Consider the following 14,952-nt stretch of genomic DNA (forward strand, 5'->3'; position numbering starts at 1 on the left):
TGCAAAAAGAAAACAAGTCCTTATCATATTTATAACTAGTAATAGCAATTACACATCAGATTAGGCTGTTATTCTTAACTTTCTTCCACGTCCCATTCTTTCAAGGCCACACACAAAAATGATTCTGGGGGTAAAAAAAAAAAAAATCAAAGCAGTTACACCTATGGGATACCAAGTTCACTCATTAGCAACAAAAACTGAAAGAGCAAATAAAGAAGTATCCCTCTTGCTATTCATTTTGGATTATTCCCACAAAAGGACCACGCTCCTATTCTTCAGTTTTCACACGCCCACAAATCAACACAAAAAGATATTATAGCACCAATGAAGCTTTCAGCACTGCATTCCGTCAACAAACGCCTTGATGGTCTTGGTTTTCTCTGCCAAATATAGAGGACATATAGATAATAGAAAACCGTACTCACTCTTCAACCCATCTTCTCCATGAATGTTTCCACAACTGTGCGGCCATTGATTATTTTTGTTGTTCCAATAATCAAATCATACGCCATTCCTTCCTGCTAGGCAATCCGAATTAAGAAATGAGAAGATAAAAATTCCAAGAGAAGCCTCAAACTTGATCTTTAGTCACAGGGATAAGTAGGAAGATAAGGAAAGACTTGTTATCCAATGCAAAACACGCATGGGCTTGCTCAGTTGTGGGAAAAGTTGATATAGAATCATGAAAATTGCAACTGTTTCTAATATATCAGAATTTTAGGGCCCCAAATTATTTTGTATGTTAGTAAGTTCAGTATATATTATATTGTTGGACGAAGAAGTTGTAAGTGGCGTCTACGGTCAAAAACTCCACAGTGAGCACACCAGTTTATAAACAAGAGTTTCTAGTATTGAAGGGTCTTCTCCAGTTGAACGGGTCATTTGTGTGACGTAATAACCATAACTATGCCTGCGTATGAAGTGTGTCCCCATTATATTCATGCAATTACAAAAACTTCCATGCTAATGCAGCATAAACCCCACACCCCCCCAACCACCGAAAAAAAAAAACCTCCTGCAGCACACCAATAAAAAAAAATTGTAGCACTGAATAATAAGAATCCTGAGATTTATTCACATCAGACTCTGCAAAGATCACAATTGCAAAAGGTCCAGAAAATTATCTGTTATTCCTCGTAGAACCACATGATTAAGCTGAAATAATTTACTAATTTACGAAAAACCCTCACCCATATAGTCCCTAATACGTCGTCCGAATATTAATAAGTGATATATAATAAAGATGCAGCTGCCACTACAAATTTTGGAAGACAAGAAAAGCTGCGCTAATAGCCAAACCAGAATTTATTTACAGGGAAAAAGTATGGGTAACCACACATCATCCGCAGTCCATGCTGCAGATCTAAAACTACACCAATTAACATACCTGGGCACTAAGAAACCGAAGTGCAGAAATTTCTGCAAAGGTAACCCCTCCAACAAAGACCACAAGCACCAGTGAACGCCTTCCATCAGTTACTCTGAAAAATATGGAAAGTGTCATAACAGGGGTGAACAAGCATATTTATTGGTTTCTTCAAGAACGACAAAAATCAGCAAATATATGAACACCAAGAGAAAATGGAAACACAATACTATTCATTTCAATCACTCCATCATACGTCTCCATCATCCCATATTCATAGGCTACTAGGGATTCAAGTCATCTGTCGGATTCTTGATATAGTTGTTTCTTAATAATTTCTACAAACAACTAACTAATCCCGAAGGACTAAACCTAGATAACACCTTTTGTAAAGTAAATCCACCAGTGTCAAATGTTACATTACTCAGGAAGCTAAACAAGAATGTCTACAAATCAATTAAACACACTGAAGACTTTTCTGCTTCAAAGAATTTTCTCAAGGGAACTAGCCTCAACTAAGGTGCTAAGTATGCTCCACAAGTGACTGACAGTGAGTGAAATACAATAAGAATAGCAGGAAATGTATGACATCATCTACTGCTAGAATGTTAAGCTGCAATGATTTGACATAGATGCTGACTACAGATGTAACAAAATAAGTTTCCAGGAATTTATAACATCTTCTGACAATTATAGAAGTACATCTTCTTCTAGGGGTAAAAGAACAGGGGATGCAAAATCCTAGAAAACTAGCACAGATGAATACATACTTAGCTATGTTGGTTGAAGCACCAGACAGAGTGTCATATGATGGGCTGTTTGAGAATCCACCCTGCATGAATAGGCAGAAAATGCAAAACTTAAGTTACAAGAAAGAGAGGCAAGGAATATAGTATTGGCATCACTTGAAATATTCAGCATGAGAACTTGGATATGAACTATGAAGCAAAATTGTATGTCCAGCAAAAGTAGAAACTTTGACAGTTACATCATGGATGCAAGATTTTGAGTAGGAAAACGCACTGACCCTCTTAGTTTCTAAATGAGGTCCGGGCAGCAGCTTCAGAATTTCTTCAACAGGACGCCTAAAATATCAATGATCAAATTTAAATGCTAAGAGAATGTTAATGAACTACTAAGTTTATATTCATCCACCACAGAATTCCCAGAAAATTCGATGCAACCACTTAACTCACAAATATGTCGTTTGAAGTAAAAGCATAGCAATACATGCAATAATGTGACAACTTTAGCATAGATAAAAGCTTAAAAAAAAAAGTATCACATGGCGGGAAACTATTTATAATCTAACAAGCAGCCGCTAAATTTTGAGTAACCAAAATAAAAAGATCATCACTAGTTAGCCTTGTCAGCTTTAAGCAGAAATTTGAGTTCACCCACTACAAGGAGCAATACATGCCAATTTTTATTATTGATAATTATATCACTTTGGACTTCATTACTTCAACATATCTAATGCATAGCTTGGACAATAAGAGCGGTCATAGCAGGTTTATACGCAATTACGTGCTAGGGCATAGGGTATTATTACAATCCGCAGAGCAGAGGTGTACAACAATTTGAATTATACTTGATGGTGTCCACATTGATTCATGTTTGCCTATGCTATCTAACAGTTAGGCATCTATACTAAGCCACGCCCAACAATTAGTTAGGATGGTAAGTTGAATTTTACAGTGCCTATAATTTAAACTTGTTTCGTGTTTAAAGGTAGACAATGATCCAATACAGTGATTTCTCCTGCTCAAAAATAACTAGGGGACATTTATCATTAAGGATTCAAATTTACCATCCAGATCGAATGGCATGGTGGATCAGACGAATACTGAGTGGTGCATATCCAGAGAAGACGTAAGCAATATCATTGGGGCTGCCATATCATTATATCATTTGCAATGTTAGTAAGGAAGAAGAAATAGAAGAAAAATGTGAATATAGAGTGCAAGAATAGTGTTGATAGTGAAGGATTTAAAAAGATAGAGTTGTTGTGAGAATACAACTCCACAAAACAGGCAATATATAAGCTACGTTTTTTTCCCCCAGTATAACACAAGCAAGACAAATTTAAGACCCAAAAGTGCAAGTGCTGTCTTTAATTGCGACAATGCAAATCAACACTGAAATACAATCAGTTCTTCTACTGACAGACCAAAAAGGCATCAATAAATGAAAGTGTCAGAGCTACAAAGGTCACAGTATACATGATGACGGTTAATTGCAAGAACAAAGGCCCTAGACACTTGCACATCAATCCAACCAATAATCAAGTAAAGCTAATACTGCAACAACAATTAATTTTAAAAAAGAAGAAAGAGGACAGGTAAAGGGAAGAGGAAAGAGTTGTGGTACATAGCAAAAAGGACTCAGAATTAGACCTAGCACAAGATTATTAGGGACTCAAATTGAACAATGTCATCTAATCTGAAAAGGGTTGCCAAAGCATAGGCAAGCTGAGTAAGAAAACAACAAAAATAATTTTGATGGTCTCAATGGAAAGCATTGAACAAATTGTACAGTACGATCCCAGCATAACCTCTGCCATAGCATTCTCCCAGAAGTTTACCCCATTGAAAATGCAGCATATACCTATAAAGGTTCAACACACTACAATTCTACTGCACATCCCTCATCATGTTGACCAAAACGCAGATCATGGTCACAACTCATGAACTTAACACAAAACAATACAAAATTTAGTCAAACAAATATTACTTCGCTGTGTCAGTGTCATCAACTACAAGCTGTAGAGCACGTTTTACAGTAAACCAGTTGCTTTTTGACTCCTGCAAGGATCATATGCAAAATGAGAGATTAAAAATGTAAACATTTAAATATATTTGCGTTTCAAATAACTCATATACCTGCTTTTTTAGGAGTCCAGATTTCTCTAAATTATTTAGTGTTGCCATATGCTCAAACCCATAGCTGTGAAGTAGTTCTCTCCTGAATTGGAAATACAAAGCAGGCAGACATCTTTAAGTCCTCCCAGAAAGAAAAGAGATATAAAATGCAAAATAGGGGGTTAATCTTATAAGTTAGTGTTGCCATGTGCTCAAACCCATAGCTGTGGCTAGTTCTCTCCTAAATTGGAAGCATAAAATATACAGACATCTTTAAGTCCTCCAAAAAAAAAAAAAAAAGCTATAAAATGAAAAATGGGGGTTAATGTTATAAGTTAAAGAGAGCCAAGATCTAATGTGTCACCAAATGGGGGGGAAAAAAGAGGAAGGCCATATTAAGCATGAAAATCTTGCCTCAAATAGTCAAAATGCTTCTTTGGCAACCCTGAATTAGTAACAGAAAATAATATAAGAAGGCGCAGGACAGTGGTAAGTGGCTCCTGCTTCTGGATCATCTCCTCAATGTACTCAAAGCATCTGCATGTATGAATCGAACAACATATGTTTCACAGTTTTTAAGTGATGCACTTGCAGCATCCTTTGAAGCATATCACATCAAAAGCAGCAAGACGCTAATCCAGATGAAAACAATAGAAATGACAGTTTTTATAATACCCAAAAAAAAAAAAAAATCTTGTATACAGATCTAAATTCATATGATATAAATTCAGCTAGCATGCCATAAGACATAAAATACATAACATAAATCTATAATCCCACTAGGTGAATAATCATAACTGTAGCTTGAAAGTTTATAATAGCAGAAGAAATGACTGTGATGGGAAACTTTGACAGAACCACGTGTTAATAGCTAGGCAGTAGGTTGGAGAGCCCAAGGTAGGACTAAAGTCTCATGCTTCCAATGTAGGATCTCAAAATTACCTCAGCACTAGACAATCCCGGTACAGTGTAGTCCGTCTTAGTAATAGCTTTTTAACCTAGGCTAACCCATTAACAACAATGCACAATTGCAATATAGAAACCTTTTAGAGAGCCGCAGCAAAAAGCCATCTCACAAGACTGGAAAGCCTAAAGACCATATCAATTTCACATAAAATCCTATACGTCCAATATAGGACTCAAGTCCCATACCTTGCAATTGGACTGCAACAGAACCGATATAGCAGGAAACCATTAGTCTTTATCTATTAATAACTCTTAGTAGCGATTAAGATTCAACTCAGTGTATTATTGACCGTAAGAAAAAGCAAAAAAGGAAAATTGAAATGACATATCCCAAAGGCAATGTTAAATCATGTCTCTTTGATGTTAGATTAGTTTCATTAAAGAAAAAAAGGAAAGACTAGGAACTTGGAAGGAGATTTGATTGTGGCTTCCTACTTATCATCTCAAAAGTTCTATTGATACAAGTATCTGCAGTCCACAAAGTTTCCCACACCTTAATATTTGCTATGAAAGAAATTGTAAATACAAAATGTGGCATTCAGCGAAAAGGTCATCAAATTTCATAGTGAGCTGGAGAAATGGAGAAGCATGCATTTATCAAACACAACTCAAATGACATCAAGCAGAACAAGTGCAAAGTCCACATTTTTCAAGCAAATTTTAAATTAGCAAGCACATATAAGTGAGTTCAATATCAAGTTGCTCTCAGTATACATTGGAATAAATATACAACTACTCACATGTCATAACTTTGGGACTCAATTATTGTGTGTTCCATATCAAGCTGCCCAAGAAATGATGGCTTTGATGTGAATTTTGACAAGTGTTGTGCCAGATTTATGTGTCTCTGGAGCAATAATTTAAAGAAAATTATTATTTTAAAAATCACGAGGCAAATCCTATTGATGAAATGTCAAGAACAGTAAAAATAAAAAATCTTACAGTCATTTCTGGCAATGAGTTCAGCTTTCTGACAAAATCCTTCAATTCAGAAACTGTCTGTGTCTGGATATGATGGAGACCATATGTTAAAAACCATTTGTGAATGCCTTTAAATTTTCCCAAACTAATAAAACTAGTATTACTGCAGCAGATAAGGTAAATGCGCTATCATGAAGTAATCCTGGACTATTCAGGTTCTCATTTGTCAGGCACTTAATGAAAAACTCTTATAATCTAATACAACAACAAAAGCCTCACTTCACGTTATTAGACAATTTGACCACCTGTAGGCAGAAAAAGATATTAAAAAAAATCTTAAAAAAATCACTAGGAACTTCATGAAAATTCTACATACATGCAAAGTGTATACAGAAAAATCAGCGTCCAAGGATAAACCTATCTACTTACAGTAGTTGTCATCTCTGTGTAGTCCTGCTTCATGGATGTAGCTTTTTGACGCAAAATCTGCAATACAGCTACTAAGAAAATAGAGCTCCAACATATCCAAATATCATATTTCTAATAACCCTTCGACAAACTCTCAAGAATGCACGCACATGCAGGTGCGTCACACAGAGAGAGAGAGAGAGATAGAGGGATTATTAATATATAAAAAAGAAAATGTTTAATGACTCAAAAGGTGGTAAAAATGAAGTAACCTGGACAACAACTTCAAAATTGAGATCCCGTATCTCCTTAAAAAGCTTGTCACTAACGTAAAAATGCAAGTGAATGTAAAACCAATAGATAAGCAAAAGGAAGACAAAATATAGAAAAACAGAAGAATAAAGAAACAGCATTTAAACATGGCCAAAAAGATAATGCTGATGGAGGCATAAGGAACCAGCGGCATTCTTTTTAACCACACTTTATGGAAAATTTTGAGATTTTTGCCAGGTGTTCCATCCATACCCTAAATTCTGATTCAGTTTCTAAGCATTGATATCAAAACCTAAGGATCTCCCTTATTTATATCTGCTGTTGTTCTCTTTTTTGCTTTATTCAGTGACTATTTGGCAGGGTTATACCACAACCCCTCCTTAAGTTATAAGCTTGAAGAGAGTTTATGAGAAAACATGAAATAAAATTTAAAGTCAATTTGGGGGAAAAAATCAATGATCTAGGAAATGCAAAACTTATTTGCGTAACTAACAAAATAAAACAAGTAAAGCGAATAACTTGCCTTGAATTAAGAGGAACTTTCATCTTTTTTCCTTCTTGTTGACCCATAATAGATGAATCAAGCTCCACAGCACCATTGTTGATGTGCAGAAACTACAATGATACGAATTTCCATTAAGCCTACACATAAATTTTATCTTGTCTTATTGTGTACCGCTGGATATACAGCTTCACCACAGACTCACACTAAAATTTCAAATAGAAGGGGCATGAAGCTTATGTATTGTTCAGAAATCCTTGCTGAAATTATGACATATGCCAAAAACCCATGTTTTGATCCATAATATCATAAACAAATTAAATTTCTTTTCACATAGGTACACACACACACAACACCAAGCATGTTTAAAGAAAATTCTAAGGAAAAGACCCAATCGGATGACAAAATAACAAAATCTTTTGTGCAATAGTTGCTCATTTAAAAAGATATAGTCTGCTTCTGAGTTAACTTGCCTCGTCAACAAGCCCCTCATATGTTAACTGAGAACACAAAGGAGTAACCATGTCCACCTGCATCAAAAAGTAATCAGTTTCAATGACCAATCAACCTTTTATGCAAACATCAACTGTATCTGGCATAACAAGAACTCTAAAGGAGACATAAACAATGGCATAGAAAATAAACCCAAAGCATAAAATATATATGCAATAATATTCAATTTTCAAATTTAGCAGCTTCAAAAAAGAATCTTGAATTAATTACTCTTCACAGACATCACGAAGAAATAGCCCTTAAACTAAAAATAAGTGAACTGAGTTACAATTCAAATGGTATGTAATAAAAAAAGAACTAAATTCATGAAAAACTAATATTAAGTGAACATAAGCTTAAACATCAAATCTCAACATTCACATGCTTTAAATATTCGAGTCTTCAGTAGACTGAACTGTCGATTTCACATTGACATATACTTCATTCCCCTGTTTTTCAATAATTCTTTACTAAAGGGAGAAAGAAAGTGTAAGAGCCTTTGCAAATGAAATCATAGCATCAACCTTTATCACCACTTTCTATCCATAATCACTCAAACCTCAGTATCATCCTTACCACACTCATTTGCAAACATATGTCCATAATCATTCAAAACCTTAGTATCATCCTCACCAACTACTCAGTTTTTCTTTTCCGAAATTCCTCCCTCGCATTTTTAGTTCTTTTCTACATCATTTTGGCGTCAAGCCCAGCTTACACTCCATCTAATCTTATGTCAGGGTTCGTTATCCCAATAGATGTCAGAATTTCAATGGGCGATTATGTTGTATATAGGAGAAGCAATGAAATAGACTACCATACACATACATAATTTGACTTACCTAATGTCATATGAATATCTAAGATGATATGGTGAAAAGGACTTACCTCCCTATCTAAGAGGATAAGAGTATTTATCTCTGGCACAAGCATCTGTACAAACAATAACGCAAGTGAATAGTTATAAGAAGCACTTTCATCAAGATCTCATAACTTTGTCGTCTTTGTTATCAACAATGCTAAGTAGTTTGAAGAGAAGCAGAGTAATGCAAAGTTACATCGGGTGAGCTAACTGGTTCCTCAGCTTGCATGCGGTTTAGAATGTCTGCTACACGCACAGATGCTTTCCCTTTTGCCCTCACATTTCGTATCAATCCAAAAGAAAACTGTAAAATATAGTGAAAGCATCACAGCTATGATAATATTTATATCAGAGAATATACAGACCAAATAATCGTATGAGATTTCATATTTGCGATGATATTCATAGAAAAGGAATTCTATTGATATATCCCCACTAATTATTCTTAAGTTGCATTATTACAAATCTATATAAATACTAATGTAATCTAAAACCTCAAGTTTGTGAATAGCTTTTGCAATATGCCAAAGTGAGCTTGTATCACCATCCACCAGGCATTCCTACCACAAAGAGATGGAAAAATAGAATAAGCCATTAGTCAATAGAAATAATAAGTACAAGCCAAGTCATGGCCAAGAAAACAAGCTAAAATAGATACGAGCCCCAATGGATATGTGTAACTACAGCAACATCAACCATACTTTGTAAGCAAGGTCTAGTTCAAACGAGAGCAAATCATCATCCATTGGTACAAGATACAGGGGATATTCCCCTATTGACATCATGTGATGTACTTTCTCTTCTTCAAGAACCTGCATGACAAAAATGATGAATTATATTGTATGCATAAAGAAACGTATTAATAAAAGGGACTTAGAGCAAGGAGAATGGATAAATTTCCCCTAAAAAAGAACTTACTTTCTCACAAACTACAGTGCGGCGAGGGACAAAATAAACATGATACTCTCTTTGCAGTCCTTTTGATACGTCATTGTTAACATTTGAACATATAAATTTCATCAAATTAGGCTGAGAGCGCACAAGGTAAACTATTTTGCTGCAGTCAGTTTGAACTGGCTCAGCTGAAAGATGCCGTAATTCAGCCCCAAGCTCCTGTTTAAATAGTTAAATAAGACCACTCAATATCATCAGAAACTAAATAAACTGCTTGTTGGGCAAAAAACCAAGATGAAAAATAAAAAAAATGAATTCACTGAATTAAGCAAGAGGGAAAAAAAAATTAATCTTTGATGGAGAGCATATTGTCACTCCTCTCTTCTTCTTCTTCTTCTTCTTCTTCTTCTTCTTCTTCTTCTTCTTCTTCTTCTTCTTCTGCTTCTTGTTTAATATAAAAAAGATAGCTATAGAATGATATTGTCCAGGATTAATTTTACTAATATCACCATAACCTTAGTCCCAAAAAAGACCTCAAAGGAAAGAGTAGTTTTAGGATAAGTGCCTTCAGAATTGATGTCTGTATAATTAAGGAGAGAGATCCCCCGAGCTTCGGATCGATTACCAAGCACTTTTTTCCTCGAACCTGCGAGCACTCCAAGTCAATTTATGAAACATTCGTAAAGTCAAAATTTAGTAACTTTACCATATGCAAGCAAGAAAATCAAGTAGAATACTTGCATATGAAGTTATAGTGCAGAATGGAACTCAGAATTCCTTAGTTACATCTTTTTAAGCCATGGTAAGTAAGCCGAAATAAAAAAAAAAATTTTCTATGGCTCATATTTCCATTTTGGGAAATGAATAAATGGCGGGGATTAAAAACAAAGCACTCACATTCTTGAGGATATTGATGAGCTCCTTTTGAGACTGTTCCCTGAAATAAGCAAAAAAGGGAGCCACAATGTCAACATTGAATTTGAAGACGTACACTTCATAACGATCACAGAGCATTGGTTCTTACCTAACGGATGTGAGATTGACAGGAGCATTGTCGAGGTTGGGAATTTGAGCCATTGAGAACGATAATAATTCTCAGCGAATCCAGGAAGTTTCGTTGGAACTTATGTTCTCAGCAAAGCGTAAATCCGAAATGATAATTCAGGCTCGACGAGTCCATGAGCATGGAGCTAGATGATCCTTGAATTGAACCTACCAGAAGGCTTCGAGATTTCCAGGAAGTTTGCAGTCAGTGAGATCAGTTTAGAAAAGCGAAAACGCAGCAGTAGCTTCTCATAATTTCATTAGCACGATAAACAGAGGAAATAGCGTGTTCAGTGTTGGCAGGGAAAATAGGCTGGGAAGTTACATTATGCTGCATTTAGTTTGAGAATATTAATAAAAGCGAAAATCGCAAAAACAGACCATAAAACTTTAAAAATTACAGATAAAGACCCATTCACAAAACTTTTTCATCAAAACCCATGCTGTTATTTAGGGGAGTGCAGGGCGAGCCCAAAAGATAAACGGATTGCATCTACCTGGTCCTGCCCAGTAGAAATCCTAGTTATTTTGGGCTGAGCTAATGCGAATTGGACAGGACAGGCTTCCTTTACCCAATTTTACAACTTGAGTCATGAAATTTAAAACATTGCCGTATATTTTAACAGATATCTATACTTTAAGAATTTAACAATATCCATAATTTATTAAAAACAAGATAATAAAAATTGTAATTAAAGCCTTAAAGTACAAATAATTTGCATCAATCTCCATAAAGTTGAGAAAATAATGAAACATATAAAAAAAATACAGGCTATATTAACATATTCAATTATATTATTAACTTATGGTTTAATATACTTTATAGAGATCTATGTATTATATTCAAATTGGTATAATTAGTATCATTTCATGATATATGAAGTGATATTAACATGAAAAGTTAAAAGACAATTATAGTACATAGCAAGATAATTTAGAGAAATTAAAAAAGGTGGTATATTTTTTTTAAAAAAACTAGAACTTTAAAAATATAAAGTCTAATAATATAAGGGAGTAATGTCCCTTTTGGCTATTGAAATATAATAAAATATAGTACATTAATATTATACTATATATATTATAATTCTTAAAATATATATTATAATATAAATAATTATATATTTTGGGCAAAGCCAAATGGGTAGGGCTGCATGCTATGCCTGCGGCCCAGTCTTGCCCGTGATTTGCCCAACCCGAAAATACTCATTTTTTCTTGGGCTATGTTTTTTTGGGCTGGGCTGGGCATTTTTATGGCGGGCTCGAGTGGGCACATCAGACTAATGAGTTCATGAACACCCCTACTGTTATTATCAAAACTCATACTAATATTGTCACAAGTCCCTATTTGTAATTTTTCAAATTCCACAATCTTTTTTTTGTGATTTTCCCTTAATAAAATTTGTTAAGTTAATTATTTATAATGAATAAGTATTATTTTTTTTAAAATATCTTATTAATTATATCTATTAGTTAGAATTGCTATTTAATAGAATTTTTAATATATATATATAGTTATTACGAGAACTATTAATAGATAAATATAAGAGATAAAATAAACTAAAATTTTATATTTAGAATCAGATTGAAAGTTAAACTAAATTTTATATTAAAGATTAATATATCTATAACTCATAAATATATATAATAACTAATAAATTCCAGCGGCGAAAAGAAAAACAACAACTTATGAGCAAGGGCATTTTATACATTGGTATATATATTTAAAAACTTTTAAAAATGATATTTTAATTTTTTATTTCCAATATTATATTGTTTATTAAAATCTATTTTTATATGACTGTGATAATTGATTTTATACATATAAATACACACACACACATATGCGCGCCTGTATATGCCTGTGTGTAAACACATGCAAATTTTGAATTTTAATCGTCCATAATTAAATTTCAAAAAAATTAAGAATAATGAAAAATTCTTATATGAATTAAAAAAATTAATCATCTTAATATTAAAATTCTAAAATTTAAGGGTCGAATCAAGTTAAAACTATAAGAATTAAAAAATTAATTATCTCAATAATAAAATTGTAAAATCTCCAAGAATGAAAATTTAAGATGATGTTCCTTCCACGAAGTTAAGCGAATGCCAACAGATAATTGATTACTTCAAACAAAAACTTTTAATAATTCCTTAAAAAAATATCATTTGCGAACTTGTCTTTGGTAATGCCAAGAACGATGAATCCTCTCCATCAAAGTGCTCTATATTTGAACATATTCCCTTCTTTTATTTAGATAATTTAACACCCTCTCCCCTACACCCATCGTCACTGCCCATCCCTGTTTTGATAATATGAGATATAAACCACACAAACTTTATAAGAGGTGGTGGGAGGTGTCAACTCTTAGCTATTTTAATATATGTTGATTGATGGAAAAAGAGAGAGAAAACCTCGTTAAATAAATATTAATGTGATTTTATTTCAATTTGGCTGTGAAAAATTATAAACTTTCATTGTAGTACTAAAGAATCAAAGTGAAATTATGTTTTGATGACAAATGACCAATCCATATGTAAATTTTGTTATTATTAGTTAGGAAAATTAATTTAGAGGTCTTTATAGTTTCCTTTTATTTTAAATAATAAGAATTCTAAATGGTGTTAAGTTTTATTTAATAGTTTTAAAAGGGAGTAATAGGTCTAATAACACTACGTCCAAATTAATTTTGCCTTGTTAGACGTTCAAATATATATCCATATCAGTAAACTTATTCATAAAATTTCTTTTATAACAAAACATGTGATTTTATAAATTGAAAATTGAAAATTTTCGTACAAGTTTTGCTATTGCTTGTTATTAAAATATGTATTTGTACTCAAACACTTGCAAAATTTTGAAAAATTCTATAAATTCAAACTTACAATTTTACATATGTAGCACAAGGGTCTTATATTTAGAACCAGAAAAGTATATTTCTAAATTTTACAAGTAATTGTTAAAATGTGCATATAACTATAGAAAATAAACTAATGAATTTCAATCACTTACCGTTAAAACATAATTTCATTTTGGTCCTTCGATATTGCATTAAAATTTTTTCAGAATTTCGATATTGAATTGAAATAAAGCGACATGAGCAATCCTCTATAGCTCGTTTGGTTTGTGAAATCAGTGAGAATGTAATGAAATGTAATCATGGGGAATGTAATGTATCAGATGCAAATAAAACTGAATGGACAAAAATGCCTTTACACAAATAAAATTCCCATTGTTGCCCCTTGTTCGTCATTCCTCATCCCCCCTCCACGTCTTCACCTAGAAAAATCTAGACAAAGAGTTTCTTCTTTAGCAAAGAGAGTCCTGGAGATTCATATCCAGATCCAGTAGCACTCACATGATTTTATTCATAAAATCACCCAACCATGATAAGGAGCTCAATATAGACAATGTGATTAAGTGATTTCTTTAAATCTGATAACTATTTCTAATTTAGGAGATAAATCCTGTCTAAAGACACCATGAATTCATTCTATCCAAAATGAGGATCTCATTACGTTGAATCTCTAAAAGTTCAAATGATGCAAGATGAAGAAACGAAGAACGAATAAGAACAAGGAACAAGAGCAAGAAATTCGGCAGAAATTTAGGAAGAAACAGGAGAATGGGGAACAAGAATGAAGAACAACCAAGAACGATGGAGGAGGAAGGAATGATGAAGGTGCCCATTGACGGAGGAAGGGTCGTTGGGAATGATGGGGGTAAAGCGAGATGATCGGGAAGCCAAGGGCAAGCAAGGTCTTTTCACATATTCTCATATGTTATAATCCCCATTCTTCACCTTTAGTAGTATAGTCCTTATTACCTCATATAATGTATTCTTGACATATCTAGTAATCACTTTTACAACCTAAATGTGCCTACCAAACACTTGGAAGGGGGCATGGCATTAGGAGTATAAAGAATCCTGATGTAATGCATTGAACCAAATGGGCACTTGGTAAAATTTTCCCAAAAAAAAAAAATCCACATGATAATTTTGAAAGAGAAGCATCTATACAGTTCAATATTTATCCACATATACCAACTGAAAATAATAGAGCCCCTTTGGTTTAATAACAAAATTGTAATGCAATAAAAAAACTGAATGCAACGTAAGTATCATGGAAATCAAGCAAGAATTTCTATTCTTTTTTTCCCGACAAGAAGTTAAAATCAACGTCCCCACAACAAATTTGGCATGACTACTATCAACATTCACTGCTGTCCCGAAAGATGTATTCTGGTGTTTCTTGCCTCCTTTGGGGGAAAAAAGAAGAGGAAATTATGCAAGAGATATGAAGGGTATGAAATAAACAACCCCCAACTTAACCTGCTCATTTATCCAACCCAAATGACCGT

The 14,952-nt window shown here is 33.6% G+C and overlaps 1 protein-coding gene across 1 annotated transcript; it reads right to left on the bottom strand.

The window, feature by feature from the left end:
• LOC114749781 (vacuolar protein-sorting-associated protein 33 homolog) lies at positions 1-10,867 on the bottom strand. The gene is made up of 22 exons (XM_028938318.1): positions 10,570-10,867; positions 10,443-10,482; positions 10,111-10,191; positions 9,570-9,764; positions 9,353-9,463; positions 9,146-9,211; positions 8,848-8,955; positions 8,678-8,722; positions 7,771-7,827; positions 7,319-7,410; positions 6,795-6,846; positions 6,544-6,600; positions 6,136-6,198; positions 5,934-6,040; positions 4,642-4,764; positions 4,249-4,330; positions 4,100-4,170; positions 3,177-3,257; positions 2,394-2,451; positions 2,137-2,198; positions 1,388-1,481; positions 1-518 (listed from the first exon to the last, which is right to left on the bottom strand). The coding sequence occupies exons 1-22, from the start codon at positions 10,620-10,622 to the stop codon at positions 429-431; spliced, it is 1,788 nt and encodes a 595-aa protein (XP_028794151.1). The 5' UTR covers positions 10,623-10,867; the 3' UTR covers positions 1-428.
• Between the last annotated feature and the right edge of the window lie 4,085 nt (positions 10,868-14,952).

This window comes from Neltuma alba, unplaced genomic scaffold (assembly GCF_004799145.2).
Source record: "Neltuma alba isolate B1F8T4 unplaced genomic scaffold, ASM479914v2 tig00006175_pilon, whole genome shotgun sequence".
NCBI lineage: Eukaryota > Viridiplantae > Streptophyta > Magnoliopsida > Fabales > Fabaceae > Neltuma > Neltuma alba.